We start from the raw sequence: 23,057 nt of genomic DNA on the forward strand, positions 1-23,057 counted from the left end.
ATTCTATCATTCCATCTTTAAGACTAAACTCAAACAAGACAGACTTCTCAAGGCTTTGTGTGTATGCGTATACAGTGAAAAATAATGCAAACTTTTTTTTATTTTTTTAATCCCTTACGTTACACAATCTTACAGTAATTGCTTCTGTGGTAGTGTTTGAACTATGAGCAATAGTTTATACAGAGGTCAACATTGTATTTAAGGAATAATTCACTGAAAAAAAAGAAGAAAATTCTGTCATCATTCAGTACCTCTCATGACGTTCCAAACCTGTATGACTTTCTTTCTTTTGTGGAACACAAAAAAAAGGATTTTGAAGACTCGTTTTAGTCGCTCTCATTCATGCAGTTGAACTGAATGTTGATTAAAGCATCAAAAAGAGCCATATAAAAATTAAAGGTTAAATTATGTCATTATTCATTACACTCTTCAAAATAAAGGTTCCAAAAGGGAATTTTCACATAGTGTTGCCATAGAGGAACCATTTTTGGTTTCTTTTTGATTTCTTAAAGAACTACTCACACTTATTTTAGTAAGGAGAAATCTAGGTTACATATGTAACCCTTGTTCCCTGAAGGAGGGAACAGAGATGTTACGTCGATATCACAAATGTATTGGGAGCCCAATACAGTGCGGCAAAAAAAAATGAATTGTCAGACACAAATTGTGCAAGTTTTCCCACTTAAAAAGATGAGAGGCCAGTAATTTTCATCTTAGGTACACTTCAACTATGAGAGACAGAATGCGAAAAATTAAATCCAGAAAATCACATTGTCTGATTTTTAAAGATTTTATATGCAAATTTTGGTGGAAAATAAGTATTTGGTCACCTACAAAAAAGCAAGATTTCTGGCTCTCACAGACCTGTAACTTCTTCTTTAAGAGGCTCCTCTGTCCTCCACTTGTTACCTGTATTAATGGCACTTGTTTGAACTCGTTATCAGTATAAAAGACACCTTTCCACAACCTTAAACAGTCAGACTCCAAACTCCACTATGGCCAAGACCAAAGAGCTGTCAAAGGACACCGGAAACAAAATTGTAGACCTGCACCAGGCTGGGAAGACTGAATCTGCAATAGGTAAGCAGCATGGTGTGAAGAAATCAACTGTGGGAACAATTATTAGAAAATGGAAGACATACAAGACCACTGATAATCTCCCTCGATCTGGGCTCTCCACGCAAGATCTCACCCCCTGGGGTCAAAATGATCACAAGAACAGTGAGCAAAAATACCAGAACCACACTGGGGGACCAAGTGAATGACATGCAGAGAGCTGGGACCAAAGTAACTAAAGCCCCTTTTCCACCACAGGAACTTTACCCATGAACCAGGAACTTTGGGTGGTACTCGGTGTGTTTAGACCGCAGGAACCAGGGTCTAAATGGAGTTCTGGGTAAATATTTTCCCCTCCAAACGGCCCTGCTCGCGAGGTAGTACTTTTTCAAAGTTCAGGAACTTTCGAGGGCGGGACTTGGGCGCTGAATATGCTGATTGGTTTAGCTCACGCAGCATTTTATTTCAACTGGCATTTTTAAAAGTCTTTTGCGAGGTTTGGTCTACGTTCAGTAAATATCAGTCTTGCTCTCTGTCTGATGGCGCGCGTTCGTCTCAGCCAGCTCACGTGCAATGTCCGTAATAGCTGATAATAATATACATTGTCATTTTAAATCTAGCTTTACAAGCTTTCTGAATATGCTGCATGCTGCTGAATCTCCATATTAGTGCTCTTTTCTGTCATTGTTAATTACCTCTTAGTAAACTTATACATAACCAGCAAAAGCAGCTCAGCTTGAATCTCTTTCATACTCGTTATTAATTTTTTTACAGTCTATATTTTCACCATGTAAACGACCTGACCGATTACTTTTAAGTGTGCGTCCTTACATGACGTGACAGCGCGCGCCGCGCTCATGTTGACAAGAGAGGAAAGTTAATTTTTCTGAGGGGTAAACTTTTTATTTTGTAAGTTATGAAGATAATTTTGGAGTAATTACACAGCGTATATTGCCCCAGGCAGTTTTTACTTTAACTGCGCCTGATGGAAGAATTTTTTTTCTTTTTCTGAGATGATTATTACACTTTACAACAAATAAATAGCTTATTATATAATACTGTATTAGTCCTGGTGGCCTTTAAGAGTTGCTATGGCTACAGTTAACACATTCCATTTACAGGTTCCTGTAAAAAAGTTCCTGGTACAAGTTGTTCCGGGTAATTTTGGTGGAAATGGGGCTAAAGGCTACCATCAGTAACACACTACGCCGCAGACTGAAATCTTACAGTGCTAGACGTGTCCCTCTGCTTAAGCCAGTACATGTCTGTTCCTGTCTGAAGTTTACTAGAGAGCATTTGGATGATACAGAAGAGGATTGGGAGAATGTCAGATGAAACCAAAATAGAACTCTTTGGTAAAAACTCAACTTGTCATGTTTGGAGGAGAAAGAATGCTGAATTGCACCATACCTACTGTGAAGCATGGAGTGGAAACATCATGCTTTGGGGCTGTTTTTCAGCAAAGGGACCAGGGTGACTGATCCATGTAAAGAAAAGAATTAATCACATGTATCACAAGATTTTAAAATAAAAACGACTTCCATCAGCAAGGGCACTGAAGATGAAATGTGTCTGGGTCTTTTATCATGACAATGATCCCAAACACACTGCCCGGGCAAGTGGCTTTGTAAGAAGCATTTCAAGGTCCTGGAGTGGCCTAGCCAGTCTCCAGATCTCAACCCCCATAGAAAATCTTTGGAGGGAGTTGAAAATCTGTGTTGCCCAGGGACAGCCCCAAAACATCACTGCTCTAAAGGAGATCTGCATGGAGGAATGGGTCAAACTACCAGCAACAGTGTGTAAAAACATTATGGTGACTTACAGAAAACATTTGAACTCTGTCATTGCCAACAAAGGGTATACAACAAAGTATTGAGATGAACTTTTGTTATTGACCAAAAAGTTATTTTCCACCACAATGTGCAAATAAATTCTTCAAAAATCAGACAGTGATTTTCTGGATTTCCCCCCTTCATTCTATCTCTCATAGTTGAAGTGTACCTATGATGAAAAATTACAGGCTTCTTTCATCTTTTTAAGTGAGAAAACTTGCACAATTGGTGGCTGACTAAATACTTTTTTGCCCCACTGTACGTCTGTAACACAATGGGCGAACATGGCCAACTGAAGGGGAATGTCTCGGTTACGTATGTAACTCTCGTTCCCTTAAAGAGGGAACAGAGACGTTACATCGATATCACCGACGTAACGTCGGTTCTGGCTGACGGAAAGGGAATGTCTTGGATGCGTATGTAACCCTTAAAGGAATGGAGATTTTACATCGACGTCACCAGCGTATTGAGATCCTAGTAAGTCAGTGATGTTGACAGTTAGTTATTGTTATCGTCAGTTACTGATAAAATGGGGGTTTCACTCATCAGTAACTGACGTAACTCGTAGTGTACTGACTGAAAGGGAACCAATTTTTTTCTTTTAGAGAACATTTTTATAAATCAAGAACCTATTTGGAATCGAAAGGTTCATGGATGTTAAAAGGTTCTACATGAAACCATCGATGCCAATAAGGACCCTTAATTTTTTTACAGAAACATTTTTTTACATTTTTTTGATGATTCAGTTGACAAAGCCTGAATGATTTGTTTTTTGTGCTCTGGTCACACAGAAAGGAAGATTTTCTGTGAAAAACACCTTAAATATTTGTCGATCACACAAAACATTGACTTCAGAAAACAGAAAATATATTGTGCAAGTGGTATGGACAACTTTTATGGTGCTTTTGTGTCCTATTTGAAGTTTGAAAGACTCAGTTCTCAGTCATTTTCGTTCTAAAAGAACAATCAGTACAATTTTATTCCACTGAAGAAAAAAAGTCATATGAGTTTAGAACAATACAAATGAGTAAATACTGAAAAAAACAAAAAAACAAACCCTTAACAGTGTGTATAACTGCTGGCTGTTGTGCTCAGTGCTTCTCTTTGTCTCTGCTGTCTTTACTATCCAGCACAGAGAAAAAGATTTAACGCAACCATCCCAGAGAAGCCAGCAAGATGTGTCCTCTACTCTCTCAGTAGGGACGAATACCCATGTGTCTCACAGACACCACTCACACAGCACAGCCTTCAAAGTATTCAGTGCGTCAAGAAAAAACCAAAACATCTAGACAAAAACATTCCAATGGTAACATTGACAGAATTGTGGCCCCAGCCAACATACACATTCACAGGACAATTAAGACTAGCTGGCATATGTTTCACATATTACAAATAGTTTAATAATTACAGTGAGGAACACAGTTGAGGCACTTTGCGAAGTTCAATTGAGATTTAGATTTTTGTGTAAATGAGATTTGAAGTGCAGCACAAGGATACCCAGCACAAGGCTCTGAACCCATATCACAACAATATGTGAAAAGAAGCCAAAAGCATTTCATATCAAGTGCAATTTATGCCCATTTTAGAAAGCGCTGCAGTGGAAGAACAAACAAGTCATTGTCTTTTTAACATTTAAGATTTTTGTGATGGCTGTGCGAATCCCTCAGTGCACTGACAGGAAAGGCACTTCCTTTTTATAACATCTAACAGGATATGAAAGACTTACCCAGTGCGAGTATGGAGAAAATCATAATTTTTATCAGCAGGACCTAATGGAAAAAAGTGATCGTTCACCCCCAAATTAAAACCATGTGATCACTTATTCATCGTCATGTTGTTCCTAAACCATAACAGCTTTCTTTAATGCATCACAAAAGATGATCTTTTGAAGAATATATGTGATTTTTGGACTCCATTAACTTTAATTGGAACAAAAGACAATTCTTAAATATGTTATTGGTTTATTTGTCCTTATTTTATTACTAACTGTTCTTTAAAAATGTTCGAACTTTAGAATAGTTAGGCTTTTGTGGTATAAAAATTGTAATCAATGAATATGAAATTTCACTCTGGAAATTTTGCATTGGTGTCAAAAGTATTTATTAAAATATATGGTTAAATCATCCAAAAAAAAAAAAAAAAAAAAAAAAACTAGTTTGTGTGCCAAGGCAATTGTTTTTTATTTTATTTTTTAAAAACCTATTAAAATAGCCAATTGACATGGCTTTTAATTGTCCATTGTGTTGAATGACTATAATAACTAATTTCAAATATAAATAAATTATTCATGATTACTTACAGACAGAAAAATGTGTGATCAGTTTTTTTTTTTTAAATCAATTGACAGTACTTATGAACATTTCTATTGTTTCCCTGTTTTAAGGCACCAGAGGTACTGAATCAAGTCTCAAAACTAAGTAGGGCTCAAAGCGCATCACATCGTCAGTGAAAGGATCTTGTTCTAATTTAAGCGTCACATAAATTATTACATTATACAGAACATCTGCAAGTAACCGTGCAAAGCAATACAAACACCCACACACAAACGCAGAGATAAAATTTCTCTGTTGATGCATGTCCCATGAGAAAATTGATAGATTACATTGCTCAATATAAGAAGGTTTTCAAGTGTAAAATGGAGTACCAGTGTGGCTGCGCTGACCGTGATCAGCAAAGCAAAAGCAGAAATCAGCATAGGAAGATCTACTATACTACTAAACGGCTCAGGTGATTGCGGTTTGTCACTCAGTGACAGAGACTAAGTCCATCACGCTGAGCTACAGTGCCTCAGGCTCCAGACCAGTCTGTGATTCACAGGACAGAACATACTGCTTTTAAAAAGTTCAGTCTCAGCCGTCAATGCTCAAAAAGCTTGCAGACGACCTCCTGATTCGCCTGATCAAAAATCTTTGGAATGTCTGTTTGTTAAAAGCAGTATAAATCATTACATTATCGAGAAGAATGTTCCTTTTTCATAAAAAGTGCATGTTTGGATGTTCACAACTGTTCCCTTTATGCTCTCTTGTCCCCATTCTCTCTTGTTTTGGAACTGCAGGAAACCAGACGGGCGCTGCAGGATTGGTGACGCTATCGTCTCTTGTGGAGGCAAAGGTTTTGCCGAAGGCACGTGGGGCTCATTTACTATCAGGCTCAACGGGGTTGTATTCGGTCTCTCCTGAGGACACCTGGGATATTCTGCGTGTGGAGCGAAACAGTCGGCGGGAAAACTGCCCTGATCGTACCTGAATTAAGACAAAGGAAAGATTTTGAATAATTTTGTCTAGTACACCATAAAAAAAAAAAAAAAAAAATATATATATATATAATATATATATATATATATATATATATATATATATATATATATATATATATATATACATACATACATTTACACACACAATATAAAATAATAATAATCAATATACATTGATTGAAAGCTACTGTATTATTATTATTTATTCAAGACCAGTGAGTGATTTTTTTTCTTTTAATACCTCCAATACTTCTATCATTTCAGAGGTGTACTGTCCCTTTAAGGAAAAACATTCACAATTACTAGTCTAAGCTGATTTTACTTTCACTTTAGACATAACCGACTGTGTTTATATATGTTGTTTTTGACAGTATTAGCACAGTAAGACTACTTATTCCAGTAATCACGTGTCTGACAGGCGCGCACGTTCAGTGCATGTAAAACGCGAATGGAATGTTTAACCAGCAAGGCTTTAAAACGCGGCTAAACACCCCCTATCTTTAGTGCATATGATTGGATATTTGCTCATATCAGCATGTAGACACACAGGCACACTCAAACAGAGCGAAATAAACAAAGATAAATATTTCAAACGAAGACAAATAGAAATAGCTAATTAATTAAATGCAAAACCGAAAAGAAAAAAAGCGCAATTCAAAAGCGCATATTGAACCGTGCCGTACGGCTCAATATTATATTGAGGATTGTGCCATCCCTAATATACATATATATATATATATATATATATATATATATATATATATATATATATATATATATATATATATATATATATATATATATACATATGCCGGTCCTTCTCAAAAAATTAGCATATTGTGATAAAGTTCATTATTTTCCAGAATGTAATGATAAAAATTAAACTTTCATATATTTTAGATTCATTGTACACCAGATGAAATATTTCAGGTCTTTTATTGTTTTAATACTGATGATTTTGGCATACAGCTCATGAAAACCCAAAACTCAAAAAATTAGCATATCATGAAAAGGTTCTCTAAACGAGCCATTAACCTAATCATCTGAATCAACTAGTTAACTCTAAACACCTGCAAAAGATTCCTGAGGCTTTTAAAAAACCCCAGCCTGGTTCATTACTCAAAACCGCAATCATGGGTAAGACTGCCGACCTGACTGCTGTCCAGAAGGCCATCATTGACACCCTCAAGCGAGAGGGTAAGACACAGAAAGAAATTTCTGAACGAATAGGCTGTTCCCAGAGTGCTGTATCAAGGCACCTCAGTGGGAAGTCTGTGGGAAAGAAAAAGTGTGGCAAAACACGCTGCACAATGAGAAGGTGACCGGACCCTGAGGAAGATTGTGGAGAAGGGCCGATTCCAGACCTTGGGGGACCTGTGGAGGCAGTGGACTGAGTCTGGAGTAGAAACATCCAGAGTCACCGTGCAAAGGCGTGTGCAGGAAATGGGCTACAGGTGCCGCATTCCCCAGGCCAAGACACTTTGGGCTACAGAGAAGCAGCACTGGACTGTTGCTCAGTGGTCCACAGTACTTTTTTTGGATAAAAGCAAATTTTGCATGTAATTCGGAAATCAAGGTGCCAGAGTCTGGAGGAAGACTGGGGAGAAGGAAATGCCAAAATGCCTGAAGTCCAGTGTCAAGTACCCACAGTCAGTGATGGTCTGGGGTGCCATGTCAGCTGCTGGTGTTGGTCCACTGTGTTTTATCAAGGGCAGGGTCAATGCAGCTAGCTATCAGGAGATTTTGGAGCACTTCATGCTTTCATCTGCTGAAAAGCTTTATGGAGATGAAGATTTTGTTTTTCAGCACGACCTGGCACCTGCTCACAGTGCCAAAACCACTGGTAAATGGTTTACTGACCATGGTATTACTGTGCTCAATTGGCCTGCCAACTCTCCTGACCTGAACCCCATAGAGAATCTGTGGGATATTGTGAAGAGAAAGTTGAGAGACGCAAGACCCAACACTCTGGATCTAGCTTAAGGCCGCTATCGAAGCATCCTGGGCCTCCATAACACCTCAGCAGTGCCACAGGCTGATTGCCTTCATGCCACGCCGCATTGAAGCAGGTATTGAGTGCATAACTGAACATAATTATTTGAAGGTTGACTTTTTTTTGTATTAAATTTTTTTTTTTTTATTGGTCAGATGAAATTTGCTAATTTTTTGAGATAGGAATTTTGGGTTATCATGAGCTGTATGCCAAAATCATCAGTATTAAAACAATAAAAGACCTGAAATATTTCAGTTGGTGTGCAATGAATCTAACATATATGAAAGTTTAATTTTTATCATTACATAATGGAAAATAATGAACTTTATCACAATATGCTATTTTTTGAGAAGGACCTGTATATATATATATATATATATATACATATATATATATATAACATTAAAGAAATTACCTGCATGTTACCTATACCCTTAACTGACCCATACCACCACACCTGTCCCTAACTTTACCCTTAAACTGACCCATACCACCACACCTGTCCCTAACCTTACCCTTAAACTGACCCATACAACCACACCTGTCCCTAACTTTACCCTTAAACTGACCCATACCACCACACCTGTCCCTAACTCTACCCTTAAACTGACCCATACCACCACACCTGTCCCTAACTTTACCCTTAAACTGACCCATACCACCACACCTGTCCCTAACTTTACCCTTAAACTGACCCATACCACTACACCTGTCCCCAACTTGACTTGTATCCCACCTCAATATCATCAAAAGTGTTTTACAATACAATATGGACACAATAAGCACATCATACTTAATTTTTGATGTAAGTACATAGTGTTTAAGGCCACCTAATATAGACTGGGACTCAAAAGAGCACAAAACACATACGGAAATCCAACTCCAAACATTTGAATGTAACAGTAAACTGTGCCTGTCAACATTATGCTAACACTACAACCTCACAGAATCTGGTGATTTGATTGATTGGTCACTCCTTTAATGAGTAGCATGTATTTGATTGCAATCAGTAAAAGCTTAATGGCAAACCCTTCCACATACAGACCCCTTCAAAGTCACTCACCTCTTCCGGTTTTCCTGCTCCCACCACAATCAGTTTACCATCCTCTAGGCCCACCAGGATATGACTGCTCTCTTTCGTGACAGACACACAGCGCACAGGGACCTTCAGGGTCAAGGGCGCCACGGCCAGATTTAAGCTACACACACACAAAGACACAGAAAGAGAGACTTGGGAATGAGAAGTAAACATGAACCCAGCTGCTGAAGATTTAATGTGATGACACAAAAGGATTTAAGAATGCTTCTACAATGAAAAAAATAAAAAAGATCAAACAGGTTGTGCTGAACTGGGAAGCTCAAGCTGTACGCCTACACTATGATTAAAAAGTTTGGGGTCGGTAGGATTAACATTTTATATGTTATGCTCACACAGGCTGCATTTATTTGATCACCAATACAGTAAAATATAATTTACTTAACTGTTTTTTTTATCTTAATATTTTTCAATTGACATTTTTCAGCATTATTACTCCAGTCTTCAGTCTCACATGATCCTTCAGAAATCATTCTAATATGGTGATTTGATGCTCAAGAAACATTTGTTGAAAACAGCTTAATATTGTGTGGAAACTGTGACAGATTTTTTTTCAGGATTCTTTGATGAATATTTTTTTTTATTTGAAATAAATTGATTGGTAACAATGTAAAAAGCTTTTTTAAAAAGTCTTTGGTCAATTTAAAGTGTCCTTGCTGAATAAAAGTATCAATTTCAATAAAAAAAATACTGACCCCAAACTTTTGAACGAAAGTGTTATTAGTGTACAATAACTGTTAGAGGTGTGTTTACCTGTACAAGTCTCGAATGTGAAGGTTCCCCAGTTGTGTGCCCACGATGAGGTAGTCAGGCACCAGGTGCAAAGCTGAAATCTTCTCATCCAAGGTCTCAGATGCCAAGAGAGAGCCATTTACAGAATAAACGTGCAGTGCATACTTATCCTACAGACAGAAAAAAAACAAAAAGAAAAAAAAAACAATGTAACAGTAAAAAATAAAATAAAATAAAAATTAAAAAAAACATTTCTCCAGAACAGGTTTGAGAAGCATTGCATTAATGGACCTACATACAAAAACAATATTATAATTTTTTTGTTTATAATTTACACCAATTAGGCATAACATTATGAAAGGTGAAGTGAATAACACCGATTATCTCTTCATCACGGCACCTGTTAGTGGGTGGGATATATTAGGCAGCAAGTGAACATTTCATCATCAAAGTTGACGTGTTAGAAGCAGGAAAAATTAGCAAGCGTAAGGATTTTAGCAAATCTGACTAACTGACAAATTGTGATGGCTAGACGACTGGGTCAGATCGTCTCCAAAACTGCAGCTCTGTTCCCGGTCAGCAGTGGACAGTATCTATCAAAAGTGGTCCAAGGAAGGAACAGTGGTGAACCGACAACAGGGTCACGAGCTGCCAAGGCTCATTGATGCACATGGGGAGTGAAAGCTGGCATGTGTGGTCCAATCAAACAGAGAGCTACTGTAGCTCAAAATGCTCAGGAACTTAATTCTAGTTCTAATAGAAAGCTGTCAGAATACACAGTGCATCGCTTTTTCTTTTTGCTTATGGAGCTGCATAGCCACAGACCGGTCAGGGTGCCCATGCTGACCCCTGTCCACCACCGAAAGTGCCAAAAAAAATGGGCATGTGAGCATCAGAACTGGACCACGGAGCAATGGAAGAAGGTGGCCTGGTCTGATGAATCACATTTTCTTAATTCATCACGTCAATGGCCAGGTGTGTCACTTTCCTGAGGAACACATGGTACCAGGATGCACAATGGGAAGAAGGCAAGCCAGCATAGGCAGTGTGATGCTTCGGGCAATGTTCTACTGGTAAACCTTGGGTCCTGCCATCCATGTGGATGTAACTTTGACACGTACCACCTACCTAAGCATTGTTGCAGACCATGTACACCCTATCATAGAAATGGAAGATCTAGCGTTCTAGACTCCTATTTAATGTCATTCATTAATTATCTATCTAGCCAATTATATTACTACATCTACTACACCTATTACTACATTCGCAGATACTGACGCCAGCGTTCACCCCATCCTCCCCACCACCACCAGGTCAGTCCCTGTCCATACATCAGGGGGTAGGCTCCACTCCTGCCTTCATCTTCAGGCATGAACTGCAAGCATCCGTACCCTCCAGATTCGGACTATGGACAGGGCCTACGCCAAAGAATTGTATCATTTCATTTATGATACTCATTGTAAAAAAATGTAATTAAATCTTATTCAAATGTTATTCTCGCCTCCTGAGTTTTTTGGGGTAGAAACTGTATTCCCTAGTGGCTGTGGCCTCTATCAGCAGGATAATGTGCCCAGCCAAAATCAAAAATAGTTCAGGAATGGTTTGAGGACCACAACAATGTGTGTTGACTTGACCTTCAAATTCCCCGGATCTCAATTGAGCATCTGTGGGTTGTGCTGAACAAAAAAGTCAGATCCATGGAGGCTCCACCTCAACTTACAGGAGCTAAAGTATCTGCTGGAAACATCTTGGTGGCAGATACCACAGCACACCTTCAGGGGTCTAGCGGAGTGTATGCCTCGATGGGTCAGAGCTGTTTTGGCAGCAAAAAGGGGACCAACACAATATTAGGAAGGTGCTCATAATGTTATGTCTGATCTGTGTATTTTTTTATTAGCATTTTTACAATATATTAATTTCCACTCTCACAATAACTATTTTGTCGCTGTCGGTTGGCAACTTTGCATCTCAAAAAATGCTACATTTCAGGAAATTGAAAAAACGTAAATTTTTTTCTTTTAAATAATTGAACACTGTGCTTTCAAAGTTGATATTGTGGCTCTATATATGGCCGGACACTTGTATATGTCATCATATTATTAACATTTGACCAAAATCAAGCTCAAATGGAGTTATGAGGTTATTGACTAGTGAATTTAGGTGAATTTTAGAACGGCGCATCTAAGGCAGTAAGTGCATCGCATTATGTTTTCATAAACTTACAGCTTATAAAGTTGACTGTGTGTTATGCTGTTATGTAGGCGCTCAGTTTTTCTGTCATTGGCAAAAATTCTATTTGAAGTGGCTATTTACGGCAGTATTGACTATGACTTTTCGACAAATGCTTGTGTAAAAGAAACAATAAACTTATTCAGAGAACCAGTACTTTATTTACCCTTGCATTGCCAACAAGCAGAGACTGACAGTTTGAGGATCCAATGGGGCTACGAGGTTTAGTCACAAGCTCTTTTTAATTCTTGTCACTTAAGATATTTGCAAAACTAACAGACAGACATAAAGAATGACCAATGGGTATGAATTATGAAGGGGAAAAAAAGACAAGAAAGGTAGATATGAGGTTTCCACCTGACAGTGAAGTTTTGTTTCTATTAACATTTTTTTTTTAGTCTGCAGTCAATCGTCACCTTTCCAGGCGTGCGGCCCTCCATGACTGTCTGTGCCACTATGTGCCCCTCCATACCGACCTCCAGCTGTGCCACTGGGGCAGGAACGCAGCTCTCACACGGTGGTCTCAGGGTCCGCAGGTACTGTCCACGACGCACACTGTGCATGATTACTGTGCCATCCTGAGCAAGAGACAAAGACAGCAAGGGAGAGAGAACTCATCAACCCTGATGGCAATGCAATGAAGCTCAACTGCTAAAGGGACGCTTTAGAAATGGCCTGATTTAAACTGACCTTTGACCCTGAGATTGCCATATCTAACTCGGTGCTGATGGCGACACACGTGACCTCTTGATCATGTCCACAGAGCACCTGCACGGGCCGTGGAGACAAACCGCTAGAGAAACCACCCTACAGGTAATCAAAGAATATATTCAGATTTAATCAGTTATATTCATACATATTCATAACTAGTATATATAATTCAAACTATATATATATATATATATTATCATGCTGTAGTTCGGACTATTATTATATACATTAACTTTCAAAGCATTGAAGTCAGTACATTTTTTAATGTCCACCAAGGCTGCATTTATTTGATACAAAAAATACAGTAAAAACAGCAATATTGTGAAAAAATATTGTGAATATTATTAAAATTTAAATGACCTGTTTTCTGAATATATTTTGAAATGTGATGGCAAAGCTGAATGCTCAGTATTCAGTGTCATATGATACTTTCATAAATCATTTTAATATGCTGATTGGGTGCTCATTTCTTATTATTATCAAAATTGAAAACAGTTGTGTTGCTTAATATATGTATATGTTTATGGTAACCATCATACATTGTTTTTAGGATTCTTTGATGAATAAAAAAAAAAACAGAATTTATTTGAAATAGAAATATTTTGTAAAATTATTAAACGCCTTTACTGTCACTTTTGATCAATTGAATGCATACTTGCTGTATTTTATTTCATACATTAATCATTTATTTAATAATTAAAAATAAAAGACCCCAAACTTCTGAACAGTACTGTAACTCATAGGGATATTAAGTGAAGAAAATTCTGTATATTACTAAGTTAACACATCTTGATAACTGCAAAAAAAAAAAAAAAAAAAAAATGCTACTAAACACACTTTTATTTAAAAATAAAACAAAGGAATATAGTCTTCAATTATGTCAATTAAGTAAATACTGCTTCAAGTAATTATTCAAGTAAATAATTAGTAATAAAATGAATAATCATCACAAATTATGAGTAATAGAATTGTATATAACAATTTTTTGATCAATTTAATGCGTCCTTGGAATAAAAGTATTAATATCTTTTCAAAATGAAATCTTGACTTTTGAATGGTAGTGTACATTCAAATAAAATGGCAATGGACATTTTGATCAAGAAGTAAAAAAAAAAAACAACGGTACGGATGTCTTCCACACAAGCGTTCAAAAGCAGCTGTCTGGGTCTGGATCAAATTGAGTTGGTACATGCTTCTTCTGATACAGAAGAAAGACTAGTATCATTTTATTTGTGTACTAACTTGGCACTAAAGGACAAGTATTTAGTGTTAGCAAACCTGCTGTAGGACCTGCCACACCATGCAGGTGGTGTCCCGAGAGCCAGAGATGAGGTAGATACCGCAGAGATCCAAAGCCAGGCATGTGACAACATCTATATCCCACAAAAATGCATATTAATTAGCCGGCATGACGTGCATTCATAATCAAACGCATAATGCAATCATATTCTCATTGGTTTAAATCAAGAGGGAGCTGATAGTTATTAATTGTTCAGTTTCAGAAGCAAAATATTCAACGAACATCTCTGCCCTTTCTGAGAGCAGCACATTTTATTTCCGATTTAGCTGAATGACTCCATCTAGCTCAGTCCAATGCCTACAGCTGCGTCACGGCTTGGTACTATTCCGGTACGTCTATCCCGGACAGACGGCTCTCACCTATGTGACGGCAGATCCTGCCCACCAGCTTGGCCTTGCCTAACACAGTGACCCGCAGGCTGCAGTCCCAGTGCCCCCCGCTGAACAGCAGACGCCCGTCACTGGACACCACCAGCACCTGGGAGCCGATTTCCACCCCTGGGGAGAACGGCCCGCTGAGGAACCGCTGGGTCCTAAAAACAGATCAAACAAAAGGTTAGTACCAACAAACGTGACTAAACTTGTCAGCAGGAACAGTGGGAGAACATTCGAAATAGATCAATGTTGTGTTTAAGCATCAGATTCGACACATGTTTGCAAACCACTCATAAATAACAGGAAAGGCTTGGCAAAACAAATTAGCCTTTACTACAAAGGGCTCAATTTGACTGAAGAACATTCATAGAGATGAAAGCAGCCAAACCACCAGAGCTTGATGTCAAATAGCTGCTCTGTTTATATGCTCCTATAAAGCTTTTGATTATTCGTCCAAAGACCAGTGTTGTCACCATAAAAACGACTTTCTGGTTAAACAAAACCTCGTCCTTAGAACTGAATGACATCAGTGACTAAAAGCCTGTGCACATGATTATATAATGTGTTTATTCTGAATGTGCTTGTTCAAACGTACTTCGGGTTGCTCACAGAGGGGTCTCTGGTGAAGGTGAAGTAGTTAACTATGTTCTTGTCATAGGGCAGCCAGCTATGAGTGCCTATCATTCCATTAGCACTCACTGTCACCTTAAAAAAAAGACAAAAGCCATTTGAAACTCATTCAGATGCAGGTCTGATTGGCAACAAACGTATTGATGTCAAGGCACCCCACATGTGATGAACCATTTGTGAGGGACCCTCTTCCTAATATATAAAGGCAGATATATTACTGTTCAAATGTTTGGGGTCAATAAGATTCTTCTTCTTTTTTTTTTTTGAAAGCAAGTTTTATTCAGCAAGTATGCATTCAATTGATCAAAAGTGACAGTAAAATGTTCTTAAATTGGGGATAGCCAAACAACAGACAACTCAATAGAAACACAAATACAAACTATTCTAACTAAATGCAGATGTTTTTTTTTTGTAGAATGAAAAATAGTGCATTATTTATTATTTTTTTATTTTTTGGGGAATATTTAATATGCACTGATCACTTACATTTGTTTTTGCACATAATAATAAAATAAAAGGATTGCTAATATGTCTGCATGTAATCCTTTTTTAGATACACAGCAAATTAATTTAAATTATTGAGTTTTTTAAAAATCTTTTTGGAAGGACATATTTAATGATATCTATAGACTCCAAACATGATTCTGAACATTTTTTAAATCATTGTCCACAACAATATTCAAAAGCTTCGGTTGTTCCTGATTAACAGCATTAGGCTTTTTTTAAACATTTTTTACTTGCAATTTCAACCCCATAAAATATTTTAGAGCTTGGTGAGACTTAATGAATATACATTTATAATCATGCTTTTTTGTCTTATTTTACATAATTTTAAGTTATCTTCAGGGCCCTTTGGATGTTTGCTGGAGCCCTCTAATGCAGTGGTTCTCAAACCTGTCCTGGGGACCCCCAACCAGTACACATTTTGCATGTCTCCCTCATCAAACACACCTGATTCAAATCATCAGCTCATTAGTAGAGACTCTAAGATTTGAATTGGGTGTGTCTGATGAGGGAGACATGTAAAATGTGTACTGGTTGGGGGTCCCCAGGACAGGTTTGAGAACCACTGCTCTAATGGACCCAGGCCCCTTAGGTTGAGAACCACTGCCCTAGCATCTTCCATGGACCCACTTGCCCCCTCCAACTCCTGGTCTAAGTGACTGGTTCATCCTACTCCAATATTAGTACACAATAACTGAACATAACAGTGAAATAATCTTACCAGTATGTCAGAACCTGGGATGATAAAGGAGCGGGTTTGATTTCTGGGCACCACGGCCTGCACTAACGGCAGACCATCACTCACCACCTACACGAAAACAACCCAAATCACAGTTTCACAAAAGAATCTCCTTCAATCAAACTTAAATTATTAGCAAATAGTGCTCAAAATGTGCCATTGTAGCACATTATTCAGGTGAAATAAAACACTGATAAATGTGGACTTACCTCCTTGAAAGATCGGAGTTTACTGAGCTGATCAAAAAGGTTGGGGGGTAGTAAGTCCAGACGGGCCTGCCGCCTGAAGGCATTCTCTGCTGACATACGGGGCGGATGTGGCTCCTGAATAACACAGAGAGTTTCACTTGTGCCCACAATACATTACACAAATGCCTTCAGGCCCAAAGTTTTTATCGCCAACTAAAACTATTATTACAGTAACATTTTACAATAAGGTCCCATTTAACTAAAATCAACTATTTATAATAAAAAAACATCTTTGTGGATATTAAAAATAAAACAAAATGCTTTCAAGTATATTTTCATTGTTAGTTCATATTAAGTAATGCAGTTAACTGAAGTTAATTAATGGAACCTTATCATACAACGTTACCAATGTCGGATGAAAATAAGTTTAAGCACTGAAATGGCGAAATGAAAACACAAAAACTGAAATTAAAATAGATTAAACCTTTATATAGTAATATTTAACCCTCTGGTCCTCTTCGTTTAAGGATCACACTTGTCCTCTTCGCAATCAAAAGTGACCAAAGGCTTAAAATGTACCCCCCACAGAAAAAACAATGTAATTTATTTTAGTTCAATAATAATTTTTTATTATTATTATTTAGAATTTTTAGAGTTTTTTATGATACTATGCAATAGTTATACATTTTTATTAGCTATTTTTACCAATTGAAAAATAAATAAATAATCTTAATATATTTTTTAATTATTTTTCAATTAAAACGGTAGATTAGTGCCATCTGCTGGGAGTAAAAAAAAGAAAAACCGATGAAATGCCCTGTTATGACCACTAGATTTCTATATAACTCTATATTTTCTTCTTCTTCTTCTTTTTCTTTTGGCTGTTCCCTTCAGAGGTCGCCACAGCGAATCATCTGCCTCCATCTAGTCCTATCCTCTCTATCCTATTCTCTCAGACCGACTACCTTCATATCCTCCTTCACTACATCCATAAACCTCCTCTTTGGTCTTCCTCTTGACCTCCTGCCTGGCAGCTCTAACCTCAGCATCCTTTTATCGATACATTCACTCTCTCTCTCCTCTGAACATGTCCAAACCATCTCAACCTGGCCTCTCTAACTGTCTCCAAAACATCTCACATGTGTTGTCCCTCTGATGTACTCATTCCTGATCCTATCCATCCTCATCACTCCCAAAGAGAACCTCAACATCTTCAGCTCTGCTACCTCTAGCTCTTCCTCCTGTCTTTTCCTCAGTGCAACTGTCTCCAAACCATAAGACATTGCTGGTCTCACTACTGTCCTGTACACCTTTCTTTTCATTCTTGCATTCACACTTTTATCACACAACAGACCTGACACCTTTCTCCACCCATTCCAACCTGCCTGCACATGCTTCTTCACCTCTTTTCCACACTCTTTATATTTCTGGACTGTTGACCCTAAGTACTTAAAATCCTGCAGCTTCTTTACCTCTTCTCCCTGTAACCTCACTGTTCCACTTGGTTCCTTCTCATTCACACACATGTATTCAGTCTTGCTGCGACTAACCTTCATTCCTCTTCTCTCCAGCGCAAACCTTCACCTCTTTAGACTTTCCTCCACCTGCTCCCTGCTCTCACTACAGATCACATCCGCAAACATCATAGTGTTCTGACCCGTCTGACCTCATCTTTCAACCTGTCCATCACCACCGCAAACAAGAAGGGACTCAGAGCCGATCCTTGATGCAGTCCCACCTTCAGCGTGAAGTCCTCTGTCTCACCTACGGCACACCTTACCACTGTCCTACTGCTCTCATACATATCCTGGACCATTCTAACATACTTCTCTGCCACTCCAGCCCTCCTCATCTACAGCTCTTCTCTTGGCACTCTGTCATATGCTTTCTCCAAATCTACAAAGACACAATGCAGCTCTTTCTGGCCCTCTCTGTACTTCTCCATTAATATTCTCAAAGCTAATAATGCATCTGTAATGCTCTTTCTTGGTATGAAACCATACTGCTGCTCACAAATGTCCACTTCTCCCCTTAGCCTTGCTTCCACTACTCTTTCCCACAACTTCATTGTATAAAGTGGCTTATAAACTCTATAGTGTTTTAAGTTTGGATTTATACTTAGACATTCTCAAAGACTACTTTTTGTCAAAGTTTAGATTTTTTCTATGTTGATTTGAAGTGTCCGTTTTTGCATTAATCTTACTACATTCAAACCTGAGCAGAGAGGAGAACATTTTGAACATACAACATCAAAATTCAATAAAAATGTAACAAAAATTAACAGATATGTTTTATCATGCGTTTTATTTATGTGTCTATTTTGCACTCTTGATATTTTAGAGTGTCACCCCTACATTGCTGTGCACTTTTTTCTGGATTATGGCTGATTTGTGGTTTGTATCACCAAAAGATTCCTGTAGTTTTTGAATTTTTGCTTATTTCCCATTAATTTCCTATGTCGGTCATTTTTGACCAACATAACATCTCCATGATTTTTTGTGTGCTCACATAGCTAATGCGACAAAAGTCACCAAGTGTCATCCCATTCTGATGAAGCAAAAAAATTATAATTTCAAAACGTAAAATGTTTCGGTCATTTTTGACCGAAGATGACCGAAGATCTAATAAAATGCCTAAAAGCACAATACAAAATTCTAAGAAACAATTAAACAAAAATTTAAATAAAAAATGAAAATATAAAACCAAAAGGCAATTCAAAATATTACTAAAAACTCTAAAAGTAATATAAAAATCTAAAAGTAATAAAAATAACTGTTTAGACTGGGAGATTAAGTTTATGCTGACTAGAGATGGAAACATCTGTCTGATGTCCCACCTTGAGAAGCTGACAGGGCGTTTGGCCAAAGTTGCTGATGATGCCTTCCAGGGCCTTGCGCTCGGTCTCATTAGCTATGGCGTCCAGGTCCACCGCACCTGACAGCCAAAAAACACACCAATCAGTCATACTTTCCATGCAGAAACATGTTTAAACTAATAAGAACTCTTAAGAGGCCTCTTACCCTCATAAGTGCAGTAGTAGAAGACATTAAGAGCCTCCACTGCTTCAGGTCCTCGCTGCTTAAACCCGAATATGAGATCTATCCACTTATGCAGGTGAGCAGACACATGCTCACTCTCCTTTAAACACACAGATACACAAGGAGAGTGTGTCAGATGAAGAACAAAATAGTGTGCATATTTAAAAAGCATTTTTTCATAAAGCCTTTTAACCTGCAGCACCACGGCAGATATATTATATTTTTGCCACTGTTAATTGCAGTCTGAATTGAATGTTATTAATTAAAAATACATGTTTTATCATAATAACTGTTTCCTACATGCAAAAAACAAAACATAAACACAAAAAGCACAAACATTGTCCGATTCATAAGAAAACTACTTATATGAGCTGATTCTTTTAAATGTATCGATCAATTAAAAATGTAAGAATTGATCAATCAAAAAGACTCACAAACTCAACATCAGTTTGAATCAGTCTAACGAATCACTTAATAATTTAGATATAGTAAACTGTCTATATTTACAGCTCTGGAAAAAATGAAGAGAACACTTAACATTGATTTCTCAATGTTAAGTGATCGCTTCAGTTTTTCCAGAGTTTTGTTTTGTTAGTTTTTTTTTGTTTTTAGTTTTAGTTTAGTTTAGTTTAGTTGTGTTAGTTTTGTTTAGCATGTATGTTTTGAAACGCATTGTGTCAGTTCCCACACCAAGGCTTTTCTGTGTTTCCTGATGAAGTCTTCACGTGAAGATGCCCAGGGGGGAAGCAACACATCATTGACCATGTCCTGATTCATTTGCAAGCAGCCCAGATCAAAACCTGCACACATAACATGATGCAATTCAAAATCCATTTAACATATTTCAGTGGCAGTGTGCTTTTTCATCATTGACTCACTGACCGTTCATGTTCTGCAGGAATTCTGGGAAGTAGAAGAACTCTGGGATGAGTTCCTTCACGTCAGCTGGACTCTCCATCCGCGCCTGCCATGCTGCTGCTACTGAATGAAACTGCCTATCGGCACAATCAAACCTAAACAAAAACACAATCTCTATGAGAGCAGCCCAGACATATGCTTAAAAACCTTCAGGTAAACAACACTGCAACCTAGTGGTAGGGAGTGCAAACAAACACGATATTTTTTACAATATTTATAACATTTTCAATTTGATGTTGGTGATCTACATTCCTGTATGGATACACAGTTTTGGCCTGTAAAAAACATCTAATTTAACTCATTTAAATGATCAATTTCTTTTAAAGATGACCTATTATGCCTTTTTTACATATTCGACTTTCTTTAGCTCTGCAAAGTTACAAAGTCCGTGCTATTCTCTGTATCAGTAACACTGTTTCTGAACTCCCTGAAAATGAGTCCTCGGGCTCTCTTCTAGGAACTTCTCTCACACGTCACAATATCCCTCAAACGATTCCCTCCTAAATCATACACACAAAGAAGGGACGTGGCCTGGTTGAGTTGTGATTGTGATGAAACCAAATGGACGTAGTGTCCGTGACGTCACCCATAGGATTGCGAGGATCCGTTCTGAAGCGTAAAGCAGAGACGAGCTGGCCGTTGCCATCTTGCCAGCGCGTCATGCCCGGATAACAGAAAATGGGCAAAGTGGCGGGATATGTGCGGAGCTTAGGTAACGCATTGCGTAATAAACGGCTATCCGCCTGTCACTCAAAGTGGCCACGCCCTTAATTATACAGAACTTTAAGGCTTTATATAATGTAAACGACTGAGTTATAAAAAAAATTCACCACCCTCACAGTTAGCCGTATAGACCACAACCACAATTTGTACCAGGCTGTAAACACGTTTTTTTTCTGCTGTAAAGTTGGGCATTTTTAACATGGGGCTCACTGAGATTCTGCTCCCTTCTGGAGCTAGTGGCCAGTTGATGAATTCCTGGCAGTTTAAGTTACTTCCGTAATGGCTTCAACAGAAACTGCGGGAGGTTGCTGCTTGGGTGAAACTTGTGGTTATGGTAAGGAGTGGTGACATTTTCAAAACACGCTCAAAGTGGTTGACCAATCAAAACACACTGGGCCAGCTGACCAATCAGAAGGGGGGGGGGGGGGGTTGTCATAGAGACTGGAACTAAACAGTGCGCTTCGGACAGACTTGAAGAGACATGCTGCCAACATTTAAAATATGTGAAAAATTAATGTTTTTTTTAGACATTTAAGCATGAAAACCTATTCTAGAAGATCTCAAAAACAAAATCAAGGCAATGTAATAGGGCATAATATGGTATATTAATGATATATTTAAAGGGGTGTTTTTTTTTACTTTAGTTAGTGTGTAATGTTGCTGCTTGAGCATAAACAGTATCTGCAAAGTTACAGCGCTGAAAGTTCAATGCAAACGGAGATATTGTCTTTTAAAGTAATGGCAGTTTATTGACTACAAAAACAGCTGGTTTGGACTACAACAAGCTTCTTCCCGGGTTGGTGACGTCATAAACCCTTGCTAAACTCCCCAGATGTGACTTCTGCCCGTAATGGTAAGGGGCGTGGCGTTACCAGACAACCTGTGCTTGACACTTCAACCAGTAAAAATACATGAAACTACATTTGGCCATCTAACCAATCTAAGACCATTGCGTTTTTGATCCCTTGAGGGATGGGCTTCACAGAAGCAGGAAGCAAACAAGCCGTTCAAAGGACAGTGGAGACAGCGGTGTGGAGTTATACTGCACCCCATAAACACAACCAAGCCTAGAAAAAAGCACGCAACCACCCCTTTAAAATTTTAAAGTTGAATTTCCATTTGTCCCTCAGGTAACAATACTTGGAATGAATAAACACACACATTTGAGTACAGATGTCTTCAGTTATACAAAAAACAATCCTGAAACATGAATGTGGCCCAAAGCAAAATTAAGCACACCCTTGAGCAGGAGTGTCCAATGCTGCTTGAAGGGCCTGAAGAGTTTAGCTTCAACCTGCCCCAACACACCTTCCTGGAAATGTCTAGTAATCCTGAAGACCTTGATTAGCTGGTTCAGGTGTGTTTGAGCTAAACTCTCCTGGATGATGGCCCTCCAGGTGCAGGATTGGACTCCCCTTCCCATAGCGTGCAGCATTTGCCCAGTAATATGACTGCACCGGTGTGTGTGTGTGTGTGTGTGTGTGTGTGTGTGTGTGTGTGTGTGTGTGTGTGTGTGTGTTTGTGTGTGTGTGTGTGTGTGTGTGTGAGAGAGAGAGAGAGAGAGAGAGAGAGTCTGTGTGTCTTACTTGCCGCTCTGGAGCTGGATGTGTAATGAGGTGAAGGGCTCTGTTCGGATCATGTAGTGCATGACGCCGGCAGCATTAGAGTAGTGTGTGCCATAGTGGAACTTATCGATAGTGCCTGTTGGGTCCTCAAAACTCTCATACCTTTTCAAACA

At 38.3% G+C, this 23,057-nt stretch overlaps 1 protein-coding gene across 2 annotated transcripts in view; it reads right to left on the bottom strand.

The window, feature by feature from the left end:
• Window positions 1-3,681: 3,681 nt before the first annotated feature.
• The window catches only part of nbeal2 (neurobeachin-like 2), a 105,648-nt gene continuing 86,272 nt past the window's right edge, over window positions 3,682-23,057 (bottom strand). For both annotated transcript variants that reach the window (XM_067449035.1, XM_067449034.1), the window contains 15 exons: window positions 22,906-23,046; window positions 20,561-20,691; window positions 20,369-20,478; window positions 19,661-19,778; window positions 19,477-19,574; window positions 16,662-16,775; window positions 16,435-16,521; window positions 15,175-15,284; window positions 14,565-14,737; window positions 14,184-14,278; window positions 12,885-13,001; window positions 12,611-12,772; window positions 9,987-10,135; window positions 9,201-9,336; window positions 3,682-6,130 (listed from right to left, as the gene is read on the bottom strand). In XM_067449035.1, the coding sequence (XP_067305136.1) occupies window positions 6,023-6,130; window positions 9,201-9,336; window positions 9,987-10,135; window positions 12,611-12,772; window positions 12,885-13,001; window positions 14,184-14,278; window positions 14,565-14,737; window positions 15,175-15,284; window positions 16,435-16,521; window positions 16,662-16,775; window positions 19,477-19,574; window positions 19,661-19,778; window positions 20,369-20,478; window positions 20,561-20,691; window positions 22,906-23,046 (1,849 nt within the window). In that variant the 3' untranslated portion in view covers window positions 3,682-6,022. The remainder of the gene's footprint in view (window positions 6,131-9,200; window positions 9,337-9,986; window positions 10,136-12,610; window positions 12,773-12,884; window positions 13,002-14,183; window positions 14,279-14,564; window positions 14,738-15,174; window positions 15,285-16,434; window positions 16,522-16,661; window positions 16,776-19,476; window positions 19,575-19,660; window positions 19,779-20,368; window positions 20,479-20,560; window positions 20,692-22,905; window positions 23,047-23,057) is intronic.

Source organism: Pseudorasbora parva, chromosome 7 (genome assembly GCF_024679245.1).
Source record: "Pseudorasbora parva isolate DD20220531a chromosome 7, ASM2467924v1, whole genome shotgun sequence".
In the NCBI taxonomy this organism is placed as follows: Eukaryota; Metazoa; Chordata; class Actinopteri; order Cypriniformes; family Gobionidae; genus Pseudorasbora; species Pseudorasbora parva.